This window comes from Ammospiza nelsoni, chromosome 10 (genome assembly GCF_027579445.1).
Source record: "Ammospiza nelsoni isolate bAmmNel1 chromosome 10, bAmmNel1.pri, whole genome shotgun sequence".
Taxonomy (NCBI): domain Eukaryota; kingdom Metazoa; phylum Chordata; class Aves; order Passeriformes; family Passerellidae; genus Ammospiza; species Ammospiza nelsoni.
In genome coordinates, this window is record NC_080642.1 from 23,651,280 (window position 1) to 23,672,944 (window position 21,665).

At 42.1% G+C, this 21,665-nt stretch overlaps 1 protein-coding gene across 2 annotated transcripts in view; it reads left to right on the top strand.

Moving 5' to 3' along the window:
- The window catches only part of LOC132077535 (glypican-5-like), a 369,893-nt gene that overhangs the window by 20,539 nt on the left and 327,689 nt on the right, over window positions 1-21,665 (top strand). For both annotated transcript variants that reach the window (XM_059479307.1, XM_059479308.1), the window contains exon 2: window positions 7,009-7,170. In XM_059479307.1, coding sequence (XP_059335290.1) covers window positions 7,009-7,170 — 162 coding nt within the window. The remainder of the gene's footprint in view (window positions 1-7,008; window positions 7,171-21,665) is intronic.

Below are 21,665 nucleotides of genomic sequence, written 5' to 3' on the forward strand. Positions count from 1 at the left end.
AAAGCTGATAATAGGAATATTTTAACAAAACAGAGGAAAGACATTGGAAAGTTCTTTCTGCCTAGTCAGAAAATGAGTGTGGGAGGGCCTGGCTCCAGTGTACCTTTAGCAGGAAGAAAAGACACCTCAGTTTGACTTAGACTCTGCTCCCTGGAGCTGACCTGGCTTTTACTGCTAGCCCAGGTTTATTGAGTTAGCTGCTATTTTATGTCCCAGAGCACAGATGCCTTGGCTTGTTGATTTTTGTGCTAATTCCTGGCACCACTTCAAGCGTAATAACTACCGTATCTGACACACTGACAGATAAAATAGCAGCTGTTTGGCAATGCACATGGTGAGTTGATGAGTTGAAGATCCTTTGCTTGTCTTTGTGTCATCATGATACTTTCTGAAAAATCCTCTTTGCCCACGATTTTCTCCTGGGAAGCTGAGAAGCCTCAGAGAGGAATGAAAACAATAATTATCTGATTGCTGCTCCTGTGTTTGCTGCTTTGGAATGTGGTTTGGACATTGTTTGCCAACAGGTGAATGTTTGATTGGTTCCATGTGAATTGTTTTTAATTAATGATCAGTCACAGTCCAGCTGTGTCAGACTCTCTGAGTCAGTCAGGAGTTTTTATTATTCATTCTAGTTAAGCCTCCTGGTATATCCTTTCTCTTTCTTTAATATAGTTTTAGTATAATAGAGTGTAATAGAGTATAGTATAATAGAGTGTAATAGAGTATAGTATAATGTAATATAATATAATATAATATAATATAATATAATATAATATAATATAATATAATATAATATAATATAATATAATATAATATAATATAATATAATATAATATATCAGCTCCTGAAAACATGGAGTCAAATTCTCATCTCTCACCTCATCCTGGGGACCCTCACAAACACCACATCTTTTTATTTGCAAACATTTTATGGCTTGTGGTGGGCCTGAGCTGTGGTGTAGGGCTGTGCACAGGGAGCTGGGCTCCCTGCTCGGTGAGCATGGCCACTGGGTGAGTTTCTTGGCAGCAGCCTTGCAGGTGAAGGTGGAGATGGTTTTAGCACTGCTGGGGCACAGGAGGTGCATGGAAAAACAACCTCACAAACTTGGGGCAACCCACAGTGGCTGGATTCCCTTTCCTCAATGTGGTTTTGCTGGTGTGGGCTCTGCTCATGCCCCAAGTCCTTGCAGGGAGAGCCCTTGTTGGAAATTGCTCCTTTTTCTTTCGACTTGGCCTCCTCCCCGAATTAGTTTGTGTTTAATTGCTGAATTTTCCCCAAGCTGAGGCAGCAGCTATAGCAGACAGATGAGTCTCAAGGAGGATGAAGTGTTGGCTCCTGTTCAGCTGGGCCAGACACAATGCAACGTACTTCTGGCACCTTTCTCTGTTACTGAGGCATAATCAGTCTTGGAGCCTTTGAAGATATTTGTACAACATTAAAATTTTGGGCTTTGGACTAAAGCTTTGTTTGGAAATACTGTTGAAGTGTTTGTCAAGATACAAAGGCAAAAGCTGTCAGAAGAAAGATTGCACTGAGCTCACCCTCTGACCGTGCTTGCTCAGGACTCTTCTCTGCAGTGGAAATTAGAGGCTCAGCTTGTTTGAAAAACATAAATCAGCCTGTCTTTGAAAAAATTGGTGCAGCTAGATCAGTTAGTGTGTGTTAAATTTGGCTTTCTGGTTTCAGAGTATGGCTTTTACAGTGTGTGCAGCATTTTAAGGACACAACTGTTAAACTACATGGTCAGCTAACAAAATGAATATATATTCAGCCTTTGGAAGAAGTTAATTTTTTTTTTTGCTAAACAGGCCTCTCTGCTTTTGGGAAATAATACTGATCCAGCTAGTTTTAATGGCCAGAGTCTTAGATTTTATTTGTACCAAAGCTCAAAATGAAGTCCCAAACTTTTTGATTCAAACCAAAAAGTTCTCCAAGCAACACACAAAATACTGCATAGCTGATTGTGATAGAGCTGGCCAGATGGATGTCAGGTAGGATACACAGTTTTCTGTGCATTCAGCACCTAAAGTAATTTATAATTGTGACAGGGAAGTGTCTGAAGGTGATGCCTTTGGCATGTATTAATTGCTTTGGGGTTGCACACTAGTTTTCATCAGGGATCACTGATGCGTTCCAAAACACACATGCTTTACACTCAGGTATTTTTTCCCCTACACTTCTGAATGAGACTGTTTTTCAAAGTGGAGCAAGATACTTTATCCTGTTTTTTATAATAACAGTTAGGGTTTAAAGTCTGTAGTTTTTCTCACTTTAAAAAATAAGCCAGGCCATATTTTTAACCAGTACTCAAGGGAAAAAGACTTGGATGGAAAAATAATGTACATAATCAGCAGAATAATCCTTACATCTGATCTGAAGCAGAAAATTAATTTGTTTTAGGAAAGCTATAATAAACCCTTTGAATTGAAGCCCAGGCATGTAGAGTTGAAAGTGTTCTGCCCTGTCAGTAAGGTAATGCATAAGAAAATGAAATAGAGAGGTGCCTTGGATGCAGGTGCTTTGCATCTGTGGCACAAAGTTAGTCTAGCAGGGGGCTCCTATCATGGAACACGTGGGAATAGAGAGCTGGGTTTGTTCAGTTGGAGGAAAATTAAGGTTAAAGGAGGCTGTGCTGCCTTTTGGGAGAAAACAGAGAAAGTGGAGTCAGCTTCTTGGAGGTACAGGGCTGTGTGCTGAAAAAAACCAGGTGTGAGTTGGAACACGGAAAATTATCTTCAGATAGACATTTTAAATTTACTTATTTTATCATGAGTGTAGTCAAATACTGAAACAGGTTCTGAGTGGTTGTGGTATTGTTCATCTTCGTAGGTGCTTGAAACTTGACTGGATGAAGCTCTTCTGTGGTTAGATCTGCTTTAAGGGGGAGGCTGAGGTAGAGGCTCCTCCCAAATTAGCTAGGAAATGAGGGGCAGCTTGGGAAAAGCTGATAACACAAGTCCTTGATGGAAGTTAGCAGGGTGAAATCCTGAAATGATGCTGTTGGTAACTTTCAGGAACGGTGCTTTCTCTCTGGTGTATTGAAGGCTTTGTTCCCTAAAGAAGGGAGGAGTTTGCCCTTGGGGCTGGTGGGCAGCTCACTCTGGGGTGCTCAGCCTCTCCTGTGTCCCTGCTCCTCCCCTCTTCCCGCTGGAGAGGGTATTCTTCATCAAGATGAAAGAGATGAGATAAACTAAAATTAGTATCTGAGTTATTAGAGACATTACTAATGAGTTCTAATTTAATCTCGTCACCCAGGCACGTATAGCAGTGAAACCTTTTATTAGGTTTCTATAATTGTGTTAGAAGTGATACCCTGAGGCTAATGCTGGAGCAAATGGAATTGCCAGGCTGTGTGCATGGCAGCTCTGACCTGACAGTTCTGTGAGAGAGGGGGGCTTGCTCTTTGCTGGGCCTTCAGTGCTCTGTGTTTTACATCAGGCTCCTGAGCCGTCAGGGGCTTAGCGCTGTTTCTATTTAGGAGTGCCTTCTGTGTCATTTTGGCTCTGGACCAACAAATCCCAGTGCTCAGGCTCCTGGAGCATTCATGGGGGAATATCTGAGTGGGGAAGCTCAGGAGTGCAGTTCAGCTGAGATATCAGTATCCTTAAACTTTCTGGAGGAGAAGCAGGTTCCTGTGTGCCTCAGTTCAGAGGGCAGTGCTGGGGCAGCTCTGGTAGCCATGGGTTGCCTCCTAGCCAGGGCCAGCACAGAGCTCCTGCCATTTCAAACCTTTCCTGATACAGCTCTGAGCTTTGCAGAGCCCTGTTAAGCAAAACTGCAGAGGGCTGATGTGGGAAACAACTGCTCACTTTTAAATATTTTATTAAACTACAACAGAGGACTAAATAAGGAAAAATTAGAGCACTGGGAGCCCCCTGTGACTGCTGGCCATGTGGTTCATCTACAAAATGGATGTTCTGCCTTTTATATCTCTAGTCCCCCCACAGTTTTGTCAGTCAGCTCTTTCTGTGCCACCCATTGGTGGAGATTCTTGACTGGAGGTCAGGAGTTGTTCTGCTGCCCCTCCTGGGAACAAGCCAGCCTCCTCTGAATGTCTTGACTTCTAAGGCAAGGGGGGAAAAGAGGACTATGGAACGACATCTTACAATAACATTACTAAGCATCTACATAATATTTATCTCTTAATTGTGAGAGCCAGCTATTACATTGCTTATCTATAAGCAGAAATGCTCTGGGTGTCTGTTGTCATTATAGTGTAAGAGTTCTATTGTTATTACATTACAAGGGTTCCATATTGCTAGAGCTTCTCCTTGATGTTTCTTGTAGGCAGCTCCTCTGGGCACTGACTTTTTCTTCTCACAGGAGCCAGCTGACTCCAGTCCCCTCATCCCACCAATCCACTCTTTTATAACACTCTTCTTATTGGCTACAGCTGTGGCCTGTTAACATCAGGCCTGCTCCTAATCCTTAATAATTAACCCAGCTGCAACTCTTTTAGGGGGTAAGATTACTTTCTATACTACCTTTATTTACTTGTATTCTATCCTTCTACAGGTGTCAGCATCCCAGTTCTGCAGATGCTGAGCGACATTTCCAGCCCCTGTGCTCGGACACTCTTTGGGTCTGAGCGAGTTGCTCTGCAGTTTCTCTGTATCTCCATTTCACTGGTGCTTTGCTGGTGCCAGCTCTGAGTTTTGGTCCTTCCCTGTCCCCCAGTTCCTGTGACAGGACAAACGTGTTCAGGGGGTGAACTGGATCAGGGAGCCCATCCAAGTTAAAATTAGCCCATCCAAAGAGCTCATTCTAGCCTGGGACCAGCGTGCCCAGCCGGTGACGAGCGCAGCCCTCCTGCTGCTGCTCCTGGCAGGGCCTCAGTGGGGCTTGGGGCTGCACACTGTGCTTGTTTCTCATTTTTGAGATTAGATTGAAATGTGAAACAAATCCACCTCCAAAATGGTACCTGACTCAGCTCATTCTGTGACAACTCTGATCTTTGTTTGCAAACTTGTATAAAAATGTAGTGAATTGAAATATTTTACTTTGGTTTTGACCTTCTTGTCATAAATTAGCTGCACTTTCAAATGAGAGTGCAGCTGGAAGCAATGTTTTTGAGTTAAATGAGATGTTTGAGCTGACTTTTTATTTTTTTTTTAATTGAAGCTTCTCCCTGTGGGTTGGTCTCAGTGAGTGCTGACTGGAGCTGGCTCTGAGCAGAGCCTGGTCCTTTGGGGGTGCCTGCTGATTTCTGAGTGCATCCTTGTGTTTTTGATCCCTGTCAGTTATGCCTTGCTGTGCATTAACCTGCAAGGTGTGCATTAACCCCAGGTGTGAGGGGCAGTGCTGGTGATGGTTCATTGATATTTCCATCCCAAGGCCTGCTCTGGGTTCTCTGCAGTGGCCTGGATGTTTCTAGAAATCCTCAGGAGGAATTGTGGCTCTCTGGAGAATTGGGGTGGTTTTCATGCACGTGTGCCCTCCAGCCCTGTTGGGGCTGTGTGGGGAGGGGGTGCCAGTGGTGTTTGGGAACAGAGAGCCCCCTTGGGCACAGGGAGGGGCAGTGTGGGACACACCGGCTCCAGTAGAATGGCCCACACAGCCAGTGCTGGGGTGGCACTGGGGAGCTTGGCCACCTGTGTGCCACTGGTGTTCCTGGGAAAGGTGTCTCCATCCCAGAGCCCGAGGGATGGGATGGAGGTGGACACTGAGACCCCTTTCCCTCAGGGACTCTGTTTCTGCCTTGAGGTGGAGGGAAGGAAGGGAAGGAAGCCCCTGACACACTGTCACACTTAATACTGTGTGACTCTCTGGGCTCTGGTATTTATGTGTGCCCCTGCTTTGGGGTGTGCTTGATTAACAGTCTCCTGCTTTTTTCCCCCCCCTTCTAAAAATGTGTATTTGTGGAGTTTCAGAAAATACTCACCTGCAGTGTGTACCAGATCCTTTTGGGCATCTGCAAGTCCCATGGTGTAGAACAAACAGACCCTGAGTGTGTCCATCACAACTCTTTGATGTAGGTTCCTTTACCAAGGATACTAAACTTACTGAAACACATACAAAGATGGAATGATTAAAAAAAACAAAAAAACATTCTCCAAGAATGAAGTTTTAATCAGTCTTCAGCTTTCTCTGTAGTTGCAAGGTGAGAGTGTTTGCAGTGCCTTTATGGTTTTTTCTTTTTGGTCAGCTGCCTAGGAGCTCACAGATTTTTTAAAAAGGTTCCCCTAGTGTAAAAGGTGAATAGGTGATCCCTTGAGGCACACCAGGGCTGAGTATTGGATCCTCATTTGAGGCAAGGTTATCACTCACATGTTCAAATTTTGATACCTTTAGTACAAGGTGTATGGTGGAAATATTACCCCTTTGATGGTGCATTTTGTAGCTATGATATTTTCTGAAAAATTCCTTTCCAGGATTTTTCCTCCTGAGAAGCTGAGAGGCCTCAGGAACAAAATGTAAACAATGGTTATCTGCTGCTGTGGAATGCAACAGGTGCATCCACAACCACATGACTGGTCTCATGTGGTTGTTTCTAATTAATGGCCAATCACAGTCAGCTGGCTCAGACTGTCTGAGACACAAGCCTCTGTTATTCATTCTTCCTTTTTCTATTCTTAGCTAGTCTTCTGATGAGATCCTTTCTTCTGTTCTTTTAGTATAGTTTTAATATAATATATATCATAAAATAATAAATCAACCTTCTGAAACATGGAGTCAGATCCTCGTCTCTTCCCTCATCCTCAGACCCCTGTGAACGCGGTCACACATCTTCATGACCATGATTCTGTTTTGGCCCTGACTGTGTCCAGGTGACTTTTGTGCCCAGTGTTCTTAACAGTGTAAAATAACTTATCATCTGATAATTCCTCAAATGAAATCATCACAACTTTGTGTCCTTCCGACAACAGCTGAGTTTCACATTGTTACTCCTTGTGGGTTTTGTCTTGTTTCAAAATTTAAAATGTGGTGGTTCTGGTATTAAGATGCATTTCTTTTATGATGTAAACTCAGAGGTTTTCTAATTTCTGTGTTTTTCTTGTTTGCTTTAAGAGTCAGATTTACAGATCTGCCAACACAGGGCACCAACATGTTGCACCAAAAAGATGGAAGAAAGTTACCAGGCAGCTGTTCGGAGGGAGAGGGCTCAGAGCATCCAGGCCCTGAACTTTGAGCTGAAGTACATGATTGTTGGTCACATCACAGCTTTTCAAGGTAGGAAATTTGGAATAGTTTATACCAGTATTCTCTGCAAGCCAAAGGAAAGCTCTTATTTTTATTTTTCATTCCTCTTGCTTTGCATGCTCTTGTCACTGCCTTATGGTTTACTTCCCAGTTCTTTGATGGTTGTACTTTTGGATAAAGGTGATGGGACTTAATCTTGACTGGTATGTTAAGCATCTTCCTAAATCTAATTAGGAACAGATTTAAGGGGTTTCTGAGGTTAGTGTGGATTTTTAAGGTCTTTTTAAGTGTCTTTTCAGTGCGTGCTGGTCATGCTTTTTGATATTCTCTTGTGTTGCTAAACCATTTACAGGTGTAGAACATTAAATGAAGATGCATTTGTTTGTGGATGCTGAAAAATGAGTGCTCTAACTGATATGTCAATGAGAATACAGCTCTTGCTTCATGACAAAATGCAAGATTCTTTGCTCTAACAGACACATATCAGACTATTTAGCTCCTTCATGCAGGTGGTTATTGCACTGTTACAGGGAGGAAAATGCTTGGGGAGAACTCTGCACTGTAGTGTTGGGTACTGCAGGCTTTTCTCTAGAAGGACATTTAAACATAGGCTGTGAACTTTAAACTTATGGGAGCTGAGTGATTAAATCAGTCACTGAATGGTGAATGCAGCTTACTGACCTCTGTGGGCCTAATTATGTGCTTAATTTTAACTCTGCTTTGCTGTGTTTAGTGCTGAGCACCCTCATGGAATGGGCTCTGAAATGAAGCCTGTAGTTATTAAAATACCAAGTGCTGAGGCCTGGGTGATTAAGATCTATTGTTGGAAGGCAGGTTTTATCAGTAGTATCTTTTTTTGTCTGGTTTCTCCCATTTGAGTGAAAATACTATAAATAAAAGATGTGACTGACAGTTAATAAGAGACAGCATATTATCAAAAATTGACAATAAGTGATGGTGGAAGTCTGAAATAGACATGAAGGGGCGAGAGAAAAATTTTCTTCTTTTGTTTTTTTAATATCATTCCTTTTTTATCCACAAATGAGAAATGGCATTTTTTGGTTTATTTTACAGTTAATTTTTGAAATTTTTGATATCCCCTGTCACTAAAGAATTGGCTTGGAGGGCACTTCAGAGGAGCACTGTAGTGAAAGAGTGCCTGTTGGCATTGTTAAATGCTGGTTATTCATTCAAGCAATCTTTCAGTATTATGATTGAATAAAGGTAAGGTCAGAATAGATTAACCTAGCAGCCCCTTTGGGTCAAGCCAAAGGCTTTATTGTCCCTTGCAGATGAAGCCTTTTGATGGAATGAAAGCAGTAGTTGGACATTTCACACAGTTTAAATTTACAAGCATTTTCTGGAAGTGGGTAAATAGGTTGGTTGTTGTGGCTTGCTGTGGCTGGCCTTCTGTCTGCATTAGGTGGGAACACTTGAAAAATGTAACTTTGCTGGCTTGCACTGGGAGCTGCTTTTGTTCTTTGGTTTTGTCCCAGGTGTCAGGGAAAAGCCTCTCTATCATGTGCTGGATAAACATTTTGTTGCTAAGAGTGGTGCTGTGCAGACATTTACTGAGAGAGGAGATCTTTGCATTGAATTAACTCTGTCCTTTTGGTCTGTTTTCACTTGTTGCTGTTTTGAATGATAAAGTGAGTGTGCCAACAGCACATTTTACAGCCTGAGAAAAGGAAACCCTGATTTTTAGAAGCTTTCAGATGCTTTTAAGATTGCATGTTTTTTTGCAGCAGGGAGAACTGACTCAGACTTACTGAAAAATAGCACTTTATTCATTTGTGTGCAGTGGTGTTTACTTGTACAATTTTCATGCACAATTTACTTCTATATATACACATTTTTAGTACTGTTAGTTTAGTCAAAGCAAAGCAGTAGTTAGCCTTGCTGCTTGCTTCTGAGGAAATCTCAGCTGCTTTTTATGCACTTTAAGCAGACAATACTGTTCATATTACACCAATGCTGATGAAATAATTTTCAAAATTACTGTGGTGTAAGAGATGGATTTTCAGTAGTCCATCACTGAGAACATAGTGGTGGCAGTTAAATTTCATTGGGAAAAAGAGACAACTCTTTTGGAAGGGGAGACACTCAAAGAGAATGTTGGTTTCTTTTTTTTTTTTTTTTTTTTTAAGTTATCATCTCCTTATATTCTTTCAAAGAAGTCACAAGACAGTTCTGGGGACATGTAGGTGCCACAAGTATTAATAATAAGGATTTTTCTCAGGTGAGCAGGATTTTGTTATGATTTTGGTTAAATATTCTCTCTACGCTGCCTTGGCACTGCAGTTGGCTGTGGGTATTTTGGACTTGAAGAGACACTGTTTGGGGTTTTCTTCTTGAAAGTGAAAATGTTATTTAAGTAGCTTTGCCCACAGCTGAAATGAGACAATTTTCACAGGTGGATTTAGTTGTGCAGGATAATTAGTCTGTAAGACCTGATTAAATATATCACAGCTGTGGGCAGGCTTGTTGTATTTGGGCTAGTGCCCAATCCATTTACATGGACAACTTCAGCACTAAGATTGTCCTACTGCTTTTCCTCTTTAAAGTTTCCAATGTTAGCAAGTGTTTTTGCTCAAACACTTGATTAAATGAAGCTCCTGCATGGATGTGTTCTGCTTGAATTCCTGTCTCAGGTGCTCATAGCACTGATCTGAGTGGGAAGAGCCCCACTGGCACCAAGTGCAGTGAAAAATGCCCTCCCCATGAGAAGCAGGACAGGGGAATGGAAGGGCCAGCTGGCTGCTTGGGAGGCACAGCATCACAATCAGCTCCTGCAAAACCATACAGGACACAAAATCTGGGGCTCTGGCAGCTTGAATGCAAGCAGGGCCCCTGGGAGGGTTTCAGGGAAAGCTGATGCATTTCCTTTCTCGTCATGTTCTGGTCCATGGTATAGCCTCGAGGTCACAGCCATGGGTTTAGTCCCTCCACAGATGTGTGACTGCTCCAAATGGAGTCACAGGCAAGGAGGAGGAAGGGCATGAGATGAGTGAGTGATCCAGGCTGTTACAGGAGCTGTGTAACAGAGGGGAATGTGCCTGTTGTGATGGTCTCCCTGTCAGCCTTTGGCTCTCCACAGCTGGCTTTGTTGTAGGTGCATTTTGGAGCAGGTCACTTTGTCCCACCCAGAAATGTGCCTGCCTGTCTGTTTTCTTTGCCACAGTGATTATTTTAGGCTTGCCTGTAAAGAAATGCATTGTTTTAGATGGATGTCTTTGTGGGGATGGTACCTGTTATTTGGCAGACTCATCCATCCCTGCCCCAATTTCCTCATGCAGTCCCTGCACACCCTGGGGACACTTCCAAGTGTGGCAAGTGCTTCATTGTTAATGGCTTAGGGGCAGTGTGGGTGTGCAGGCTGAAAGTTGCTGTCAGAAGAGGTATGGACAGTCTGTCAGGAAAGCTTTGTTGTGCTCAGACAGCAGAGAGAACCTGGCCTCCCTTTTCTGTGTCCTTTATGGAGTGCTAACAGGTGCCACATAAGGGCCCACAGACAGCTTGGCTCTGCTCCTGTCATCCTGTGCTGAGGCTAATTTGAGGTAATGAGAATCCAAACACTGATAATTTATTTGTTCTGCTGATGGTCCCTGCACAGAGGCAGAACAAGATACTTTTAAACCTACATCACTTTTCAGTCACCAAATTAGCAGCTGTCAGAGATAGGGTGAAAAACATTGAGCTCAACAGTTTAAAAGAATTACTGTTCTCTGCACTTGTAGGCAATATTGTTCACTTAATCTCTGAAGAGAAAGCTTCCATGAACAAAGCTTGTTGGTCATAAAGCACTAATTTGTCTTGCTTTTCTGAAATAACATTTATCTGACCTTGAGGGTCAGGTGCTGGGACCAGTTCCAGTGTTCTCCCAGCTATAGGAGGGAGGATGAGCTTTGGAGCTCTGTTCTTCTTACTGCTAACCCACAGGGTTTGGCACAGCTGTGCTCACCTTCTGCTTTCTACAGAATGGGAAGGTGCTGGTTGGGAAAGCACCTTGCTGCAGTTTCTAATAGTGCAGGTGCCCTGACCTTGCAGTGCATGCACGTTGGTTTGCCCTGTTGCCATCTGATCCAGGCAGGAAGCTTGGGAAGGACATGAATGACAGAAAGGGAAGCTGCTTGTAGCAGTCCAGGACTTCTGGTTGTCAGTAAAATGTCTGAAAGTTAATGCCTTGTTTATCCACAAAGTCCTAAAGCACAAAGATTTTCCTCTGAAAGCCTCCATGGGGAATGGGGATGACTGGATGGTTTCAGGGCATCTTGGGATGGATAACACCAGTGGGCCCATTAATCAACTGATCCAAACTCTCCCAGAAGGGAATAATACACTACAGAGCACTCAGGGCTGTGTGGAGTCAAAAACATTTTCTGTTTTCATTTGGCTCTGTTGCAGTGTTCCTGATGCTTATTTTTACTGAATGTAGGAATATCAGCTTGAAATAGGGGTGTATGGTTAGTGGTGTTGAAGTGCAGTGACATTTACAAAACAAAGACTTGGCTGTAGAAGTGCACTCTGGTTTGAAGTAAATTACTGCATCAAGTGTAGCCACAATGCTGACATGGATGCAGTCCAGAATCGATGAGCTGTTTAAAAAAAGGCCAACCATCACCAGCAGAAACCTGCCAGAGCTCACCACCAGTGCTTCTGGTTCCTGTTATTTACTGCTGGATTACAGAAATGCAGAAGTGTTGTTTTCTAAGTAGGTTTTTGTAGTCCTGCACTGCTTGGTTATTCACTCAGCCAAGTTGTTCCCCACCCCTTCCCACGTGTGTTGTGCTCTGCTGACATTTGGGCTGGAAGTTACAATCTCACAGCAGGGAGTTCTGCAGTCTTTCATTAACAAGGCACAAAATGTCCAGTGACAAAATAAATCCCACCCAAACCCATGGAGAAGAAGGTGAAGAACAAGGACCAGTCTCTGCCCTAAAACCTCCATCTTGCTTTATAGATATTACTATGTTCTAAAACCCCAAACTCTAAGTTTTCCATCATGTTATATCACACACTTCTATTCAAACTCCACACCCACAATCCCAGTTCTGCCATTCCATTTTGGAAGCTTCTCCACGGCCTCAGGTCAATGCAGTGTTCTCCTGGGGGTCAGTGCCTGGCAGCACAGAAAGTCTGAAATTCTCAGCATCCAGGACTCCAGCAGGCCAGGATGCAGAGTTTGGTTTTGGTTCTAGGCAAAAATGATTTCCACCAGAGGAAGAGCATTCCTGTCCCCCTCCTGCTCCAGGGTCCCAGTGGATCTGTGTCCTCCAGTAGCAGTGGGAGTTGTGCATGCATCCAAGGCTGGAAAATCCTTTCCCAGCTGTGAGTTGCCTGCTGTGCAGCACTGCTGCCTGCCTTTGGGGCTGCAGAACCCCCAGTTCATCCCAGTGACCAAACCAGGCTCAGCTCAGCTGCTGCTGGTTCTTGTTGAAATGCAGACACAGCACTGCACTGGGTACTCTTTACAGACCTCAGGCACTTGTGGATACCTCAGTGTATTGGTGCTGCAGACAGGTAAAGGGAGGAGCAGAAAGGGGAAGATGCGTTTCCTGAGGTGGAACATCATATACTATAGGATATCTCTAAAAAAGTATTTTCTAGAGACCTTGGAGAGGAAGGAATTTTGTCCTACTGTAGTCTCCTGAGGTGTTTGCTGCAGGAGTGAGAGATGCTCCTCTTGTCCTTGATCTTGGAATGGTTGGGCTGCTTTGCCCTAAAGGAGGGCATGGGCAGTAAATGAGCAGGGAAATCTGTCAGAAATATGGACATGCTTCCCTCTTTCCCTGGAAATTGATAATGCCAGAGCTTGCCAAGTCAAGGCCAAGATGTACCGATTATCCATTGTTGAGCTCACTGTCCCTTAATTCCCTTCTTTCCAGGTTATCTCTTGGTTGCCACAGCAGAATTGGCAGTGTTGACTGTGTGCTGATGCTGTTTAATTGTGCTTCAGGTCTCCTGCTCTAAACACACTTCTTACTTGTTCCATGGTGTCCATGGATCCTGAAATTTTACCATTACAAATCTATTATTGCCTATAAGATTTTACCTTCTGTTCTTCTTTTGCCTCTAAGATTTTACCTTGAAAGCCCAGGGCTTTGCTAAGATTTCAGTCTTTGCATGTGGAGTGGTGGAAGGAGGTGTTAAATTCTTTCCTGTAATTGTCCTTCTCTCAGCAAAATAAAAGGTTTGCAATGTGCTGTTCCCTGATGCTCTCACCTTTTATCTTCTGAACCTGCAAAATTAAAAGAAAATCTTGGTGGGGGCCAGGGACTTGATTAAATATTAGCATTACATTGTGAATGGAGATTATTGAACTCTCTGTGCAGCTTATGTGTTCTGTCTCTAAATTTTCTGAATGGTGTGAGGTGGTATTTTCTTTTTGGCTAAAAGACTACCTGTGGTGCTTTGGAGTAATACCTTTTCAGAAGTTGTGTGTACATTTTTGTCAGGATTCTAGATTCAGATTGATGCTTTCATGCTGTACATTACTGAAAGAATTAATATGTTTCTTACTTGGTGTCAACAATACAATATTGTTCCATTTTTCATAGAAATTGAAATCACTGGGATCTACTATCCATGAATAGTTAAGAAATTTACTTCATTTCTATGTACAGGTTGAAAATTAAATAGGGAAAATCCCCAAATAAAACCTTTAAATAAAACATAGCTTTAAAATTTTCCTGTAGTGCCTATTAAACATAAAATGAGCTTGTGCAGAAGTTAATTCCAGCCTCTCATGTCCTCTAAGACTGTGTGCCTCTAGATTCTTCCCATACTGTTTGATTTCCCATAGGGTACATTACAAAAAACAAGTATCTGATGGTTTTGTATGGCTTTCACTGTTTTTTCAAAGTTATTGAAAGATAATTACTGAAAAGATAATTTCCCTAATCAAACTACTGATCCCATTCTGTGTTTCCTTGATAGTGCTCCCCTCCTGCATCTAAAGTACACCTTTCATCCTGTATTGTCCACTGTAACCCATGCTGCTGGTTACCTGGGATCTGAATGCCAGGTACTGTCACTGGCCAGTAATTCCAGCCTTTTCTCCCAGTATAAAAATTCAAATGGAAACAGTTTTGGCTTTTCCTGTGCTCCCTTTCATGTTAGAGATGTGTGAGCTGTAAAGATTCTCTGTGCCTTCAGTGCCAGGATTTATCCACCTGTGATTCTGGTGTTCAGTCAGCATCTCTGACTCCTCTGGAACGTAAATACCTGTTGGTCTGGGTAATTTCTGTGTGTTTCTGATTGCATTAATGTATCCCTTGGCTGCTGCTTGTCATTTTGGCAGCTTGTTAGGAAGAAAATCACAAGTCTTTAAAAGAACACAGGAAAAATCAGAAGAATAATGGAGGAAATAAAAAAATCCTGATGACTTTATGCTTTCAAATCAAGTGGAAAAATAAATGAAAACCGAGGAAGGATGCTTAATTCTAGCTGTAGAATGGAAATCACTGTCCTGCAAACCAAATTCAGTAATGATCACTTCCACATAAGTCTTTATAGGGTAACTACAGCTGGTGACTGTATTTTTAATAGTGGATTTCTCCTTAAACATAGGAGAACCCTCCATTAAGTCTTATTAGACTGAAATCACTTTTTATCCAGTGTAGGAACGATGGGTGGTGGCACAGTGGGATGGACGGAGAGCAGAGATCTCTGCAGCCAGGTCAGGAACTTGGGGTTCATTGCAAAGGGCCTGGGTGCAGGGCCCTGCTGGGATTTGGGGTTCATTGCAAAGGGCCTGGGTGCAGGGCCCTGCTGGGATTTGGGGTTCATTGCAAAGGGCCTGGGTGCAGGGCCCTGCTGGGATTTGGGGTTCATTGCAAAGGGCCTGGGGGCAGGGCCCTGCTGGGATTTGGGGTTCATTGCAAAGGGCCTGGGTGCAGGGCCCTGCTGGGAGCTGCAGCCACAGCTCAGAGCAGGCCTGAGAGGGAGAGAGGGGGAGAGAGGGTGAGAGGGTGAGAGAGAAAAAGGGGTAAGAGCGCAAAGTTCCCGTTACAATACAATAAATCATCTTCTGTGTTGAATATTCTGATTCTCACTAACCAATCTAGTACAAGATACAAATCCTATAACATTTACATACAGCCTATAAGAATCATTACATTACTATAGCATGTTACATTTTAAACCCTAAAAACTCCTCTTTGGGCCCCTTCTGCCAAGCTGTAGGGTCTGCTCTGACCCTTGGAGCTGTCTGCAAGCAGAGGGTGTTGTTCCATCAAAAGGAGATCACCTTCAGCTGGCCATGCCATTGTTTTCCAGTTGTTAAGTAACTAAGGGATCTCAAAGCTTGCTTTCATTTCAATCTCACTTATAGTTTCCATATTCTCAAAATCTTTTGCCAGACAATCATATTTATAAGACTTTCCTGTTTCATCTTCCCCAACATCCCAGTGGCAATGAGCAGTCACCCTTGGCAGTGCCCAGCCCTGTGAGCAGCTCACTGCTACAACAGTTCCTGAGTGCAACTTTGCTTTGTGAAATGCTGCAGTTCTTCCTGAGGAGTGCACCTGCAGAGCTGAGCTTGTGCATAACTGGAGAATATTGCCAGAAGCTGATACTGGAAATCATTATGCACTTATCAGTATTGAGGTTTTTGGCTGGTTACTGGGATTGCAGTGCTTTGACTGCTAAGCAGAAGTGCTGTATTGTTTAGATATCTTTGTAACATTCAATTTATTAAACACAGATTTTATGGAACTCTTTGGCCTGAGGCTTTGAAAGGACAGGATGATTCCATGTGAAGTGGTGAGAGAAATAAACATTAAATACATTTAAAAGGAAACAGCAGATCATCCAGATAAGATATCATCCATTTAGCCTTGATAACCATTGTGTTAACTTTCTTCCTGAGCTTGTCTGCCTGTGGCTGCCATTTGATGCCTGGAATGTCAGCAATTTAGGGCAGGGACAGTCTCTTCATCATCTATTTATAGCTGCTTTTCAGGCAATGTGGGTAGGGCATCTTGGTGCTACAACAAGAAATCTAATGAACATACACACACACATATCTATCATGTGATCATGTATTTGGTTATCTTCCAACCCTGTCCATATTTCACCTGTTGGTGTTTGTATTTGTCTTTTTCTTCCTCTTTGTTCTCTCCAGTGCCTTGTCAGGCTGTTGATTGTATTTTCAGAGTACAAAAACGTGATGGAACTGTAGCCCAACAAACTAATGAGATGTTAGATGAGATAGAAACCACAAAGATACAAAGTTGGCTGGAGACAAAGTGCTCATTCCTTAAAAAAAAAAACAAACAAACAAACAAAAAAAAACCCCAAAAAGCCCGCAAAAGCAAAGTGAACAAATGAATCCAAGGGCTTGGCTACCTGGTATATCTCCTTTATTGTCCTTTCTTCTGGAGTTGCACACCTAGTTCACAGCCTTGTTGTGAAATTTCTGTAGTCTCCTTCCTGTGCTCTAGAAGGTGGGTGGTTTTCTCCCTTTGTTTCCCTTTTGTTCTCACGGGGTATTTCCATCAGGAAATTCCCATCATGACTGCCCAGTCTGGTTTCACCCAGTCCCTCAGCCCAGGGCTCTGCTGCTGCCTCTGGGAGTGCTTCAGGAAATCTTCTGACATCCAGTTGTTCCCCCTGTAATCGAGGCTCAGGTTCTTGCTTGCCAAAGTCAGGCTGAATTTTGAAAAATAAATGGGTAAAGACCTGAGAAAGAATGTGTTCTGACAGATTTCTGAATAGGAGTGTAAGTGTGTGAACATCCTGCACAAAGGATTTTATTTTTTTTTTTAAACTTTTATTCCAAAGTGGTTTTTGGAATGAAAAGACCACTGACTGCCAGTTTGGGGGTACTTCAATGAAAATTCAGCTTTTTATTACACATCCTTCTCTCCAAAGATGATCAGTTGTTAAAAATTCCTTTTGTCATTTTATTAGCCATTTTCTTGTGTATCTGAAAACAGGAGAGGCACTTTTTAGGCCATTTCTGGATCCAAAATTGTAGATGTTTTTTGAGCAAGAGTATTGATACCGCAATATTGTAAATGCTGGTCAGTTCAACAAAAATATGAGTAAAACCCTTATAGACAACTGGGTGTAAATGGATGGAAATTAATAATTTTCACCATTGCATTTTCAGACTTAAAAAGAAAATTACTGGGACTTCAAGGTTAAGAGAACAGAATCACAAAGCAAGTATGTTCAGGGGAGCACAGGAAATAGAAATGGATTCCAGTCTCAGCTCTGTGCCCCAGTGATGGTGGCATTTCAGTTTGCAGTGTGCCAGCTGTAGACTCAGTGGATGAATATTGTACTCAAAAAATTAAATTTTTTTTTTAGGTTTACATGTACACTGCCATTGGGGTTTTTTTGGCCTTGGTTTTAGAGGGCAGAGGTGGAATGACTTAGATTACTTTGAGGTTTTTAGCCAAATTAATGAATCTGTTTCTGCTTTTAGAGAAATTTGAATGTGTGCCTTTTAGTAATGCTGAGTAACACAATGCATTACTGATCTAAACTGTTAGGTGTGTCTAGTTGTGAAAAAAGATAATAAAGTTTTCTTTTCACACAGTTATTGGCAGAAAGTGACTCATTGCTGTTGTGGGGTATTTTATTGATGGGCTGGGGCTGCACATAGAGCCCTAAGTCAGTGTGACAGTGCTGGGAACATCACAGTCCCTGTAACACAACAGGCAGGAGCACAGACAGATGCAGGGTGTGCAAAACCAACAGGGTCGTGTTTTTCAGTGCAAGAGAAAGTGTTCTGAGCTATGTTGGGATTTTTAGATCAGATTTCAGAATTCATGCTGGATCTTAGCTCACAATTTCCTTGACGCTCTGCAGTGTCATGGCTTGCCTGGTCACCCACCAGCTGAGAGCTTTGGGGTTGGCAGGCTTGGAGGAGACTTCAGTTTAAAAAGAGATGTGCTTGATTTTAAATTACTTCCGACAAAACATGTTCAGAAGTTTTCGGAATTGTAGCAGTCTTTGAAGGTAAGGAAATCAACCCTGCTGGTGTGGTTTTTTTGTGATTGTGTCCTTTTTTTGTGACTTTTTTTTTTGTGATTGCCCAGTGGCAAGGGTGTCAGAGGTGCTTTGGAACAGCCCCGTGTACATCGGTGTGGGGAGAGTGGCATTTCTAAGGAAATACCAGTTATCCAATTGACTACTGTGCTATAACCATGTAGAGGTGTCTGCTCAAATCCATGGTATGTCAACACAATTCTCACTAAAACTGACTTTTCCATATGATTTTTAATGGACATGGCTTTCCATCTGTCCTCAGAAATATCAGTGAAATGACATGTGCAGCATATCAGATTTGAAGTTAATTGAAGTAATTAAGTGGATTCCTGGTCCTGTGCCTTTTTCATGGACATCTCTTTGGATTGCATTTCTCCACTTCAGACCTTGCAGATGGAGTGTAAATATTCTGCAAGCTGCTATTGGATTGTGCCTTTTGTTTGCTGTTTTCCTGAGAGTTGGGGTTTCCTTAATGAAGTACTGAATCTTTTAATTGTCACCACCCTGACAAAAAGCTCAAGACATTTTCTCTACATTCAGATTTGGGGATTAGGAAAATTTGTGTTATAAATAAAATGTGCTGCATTATTTCCTATCCATTTCAGTGGGGAAAGGATTGATGCTGCTTCCTAGAGGCTTTGAGGCTTCTCATTGAAATTGAAACTTAAAATTTTAAGTTTTATTTCTTTATATTATCAGCTATTTTCTTTTAAATACTATTAATAAAACTTTCCTTATACCCTTTTAAAATTTTAAACCTACCTTACCTTTCTCCTAATCCTATCTCACAACAATAAATAAAATAAATACATTAATAGTTAACCAACACTAAAGCCCACCGTGCTGCTCATCAACACATCCATTAAAAAATCTCAAAATTAAAAAAATCTTAAATTACAAACCAAAACCACTCACCCTCCCCCTGTTCTTCAGACATGGTGTGGAGGAGCTCTGGGCTTTGGAGTGAATCTGAGTGAAAGCAGTGTAAGAATAGGACATGGAATTAAGGAATTCATGGGTCCTGTCTTCCATGCATACTCCCAGATCCTTCCCTCAGTCCTACAGGCCTATTCATAACAATTAAAGGGTTTTTTTTTTCTCAGATGTGAGAGGATCCAACAGTTTTTTCCTGCTGAAAATAACTTCATCTGCTCTGAATCTTTTCAGTGGAAAGAGAAAGGCTTGAGATTGGCTCTCTTCATTTTCCTGTATTGAGACTTGTGTCTTTGTACCATCCTAAAATTAGATGTTTTACATTTGGAAGGTAAGTATTGATGCAAACCTTCATGGATTCTTAACAGAAAGAAGAGCTTTAATAGTTCTTACTCTTTTTGCTATGACTGTTTTGCAGCTGTGTAACTTTTTTTCTGATTTGTTCTCTCAAATGCTTGTGAGAGCTTCCTTCAGCCTCTTTTAGATTGCTGTGGGAAAGAGGTCTGTCTGTAGGGGATATAATAATTATTTTACCCTTTCTGTTATTGCCTTTGTAGGGTTTCACAGCATTTATTGTAAACAGAAGGCTGTGGACAGGAGTAGATGCTTTTCATAACAATCCTCTGTATGTCTCTGCTACCAGGATTTTAGAGATGCACATGTGGAAACATGGAACTTGTAGATCTCTTTTTGCCCCTTTTAGCTGTGTTCTGAGAAGGCTTCTGCATTTTCCATGCATGACCAGGGATTGCTGGAATATTTGAAGCCCTGTGCCCCATGGCACCTTGTGCAGAACTCACTGCTCTGGGAACCTCTCCTCGTTCCTTCTCTCCATGGCCAGGCTGTTCCACCCAAGAACAGTGCTCATACAGCTGGCTGGGCAGGAATTTTGGGTGGATAAATAGCATTCTGAGAAATAACAGCTGACCAGCAGACAGAAAGCAGTTATCCAAGCTAGAATGTCTTTTCTACACGCATTTAATCACTTCCTCATGTGTGATATCCTCCTTTTCTCTCTCAGCAGTTTTGGGCCAGGTGGTTGTGTGAAAGTCCTAACAGAAAACATGACCCAATCTCTCTGGAATACCTTCCTTCTGTTCCTGCCTGTGCAGATTGCTCTAAGGAGAACTTTTGACATGTGGCAAAGAGCTAATTTTTATGTTTTCCTGTGGACTAGAAGTCCAAAATCAGGGCTATTTCTGCATCTCACTCAGCAGGAAATGATCGAGATGCCAGTCATATAGGTGTGCAATTAACATTAAATATTAGAAATTTTTATATTTTAAAAGCACAGAGATGTGTGGGTCTCTGAAATGCTCTTACAGACTGCTAAATCTGAGGCACTTTTTTTTTAAATAATGGGGTGAAAAGAGGCTGTTGGGGTTTGGCAGGACTCACCTCCTGTAGCACATTTCATCCTTCCTTCTTCACTAAACTTGGCAGAAAAGGAGCACATGGTAGTTGTAAACATGAGGTATAAAATGCTGAAACACTGCAGATAAAATAATGCCTCACAGAATGGGGAGTAGGTCTAAAGGTACAAATATAAATATCTAAATTTAAGGAATAGTTTTAATTTTTTTAATGCTTTAAACTTAACACTCCAGAGATACTAACTTCTTCAACTATAGTCAGCTGGGACAAAATGGTCAGAAAATGTGAAATCCACCAAATTTATTGCAAAAAAATATTAATGTTTGGGGGCACTAGCAAACGAATGTGAAATTAAAGAAACAGCAGACCATCTGCAGGAGGGAGAATCCTTTTAACCCAGACTGCTGTTCTGTTGATTGTTTGGGATTAGTGGTGAATATGTCAGTCTTCATGTATGTAACTAATTTCAGTACCCTTGGGAATAATGGAAGAGTGCATCTGTGCACTGGGAGTAAAGGGAATTTCAGTGATTCAGAAGTGTTTCCTTGAGAAGTTCCTGCTGCATGCAGCCACTGCTGTCCTGGAGTCACTGTCAGGATTGATGTGGCAGTGGCTGATATTTATAACTCTCATGAAGGTGAGAGCTCTCAGGCATGCAGGTTCTGTCCCTGAGCATGAAGCTGCTGAGCAGAGCTGGCAGATATGGGGAGGATATAGCACCAGTGAGTGATGAAACCGCTCTTACCAAGATGAATATTGTTTTTTACCTGCAAACACAGGAATGAGAAAGGCTTCTCTGATTTAAATGTATGTAGTCTTTACAAAACAGAATGTAGCATTCACCTTGGCTGTGGTCCAGAAGGAGTTAAAAACCCTGATAATCTTTGCACTGATTTAATTGAGCTTGGGCTCTGGCTCCAAGGACAGAATGAAACTGAAACTTTTCAATTATGATGCCAAAGAAAGGGGAAGGGTTCTGTTTTCCCCAGTGAAGATTACTTTATTGGGATGTGCCATGGAATATGTGGCAAATGACTGAACTGCAATGGGTATGAGCCAGCTTGAACTCATTACTGAAATCTTCCTCCTGGCAACCTGCAAAAATGGATTCCTGAGAGAAGGATCATTCATTGGGTCCTGCTGGGGGACAGGAGAAAGTCAGCAAGTGCCAAAAGAACATAGGAGATACAAAAAATGTAAAGTACTGATATATACACATG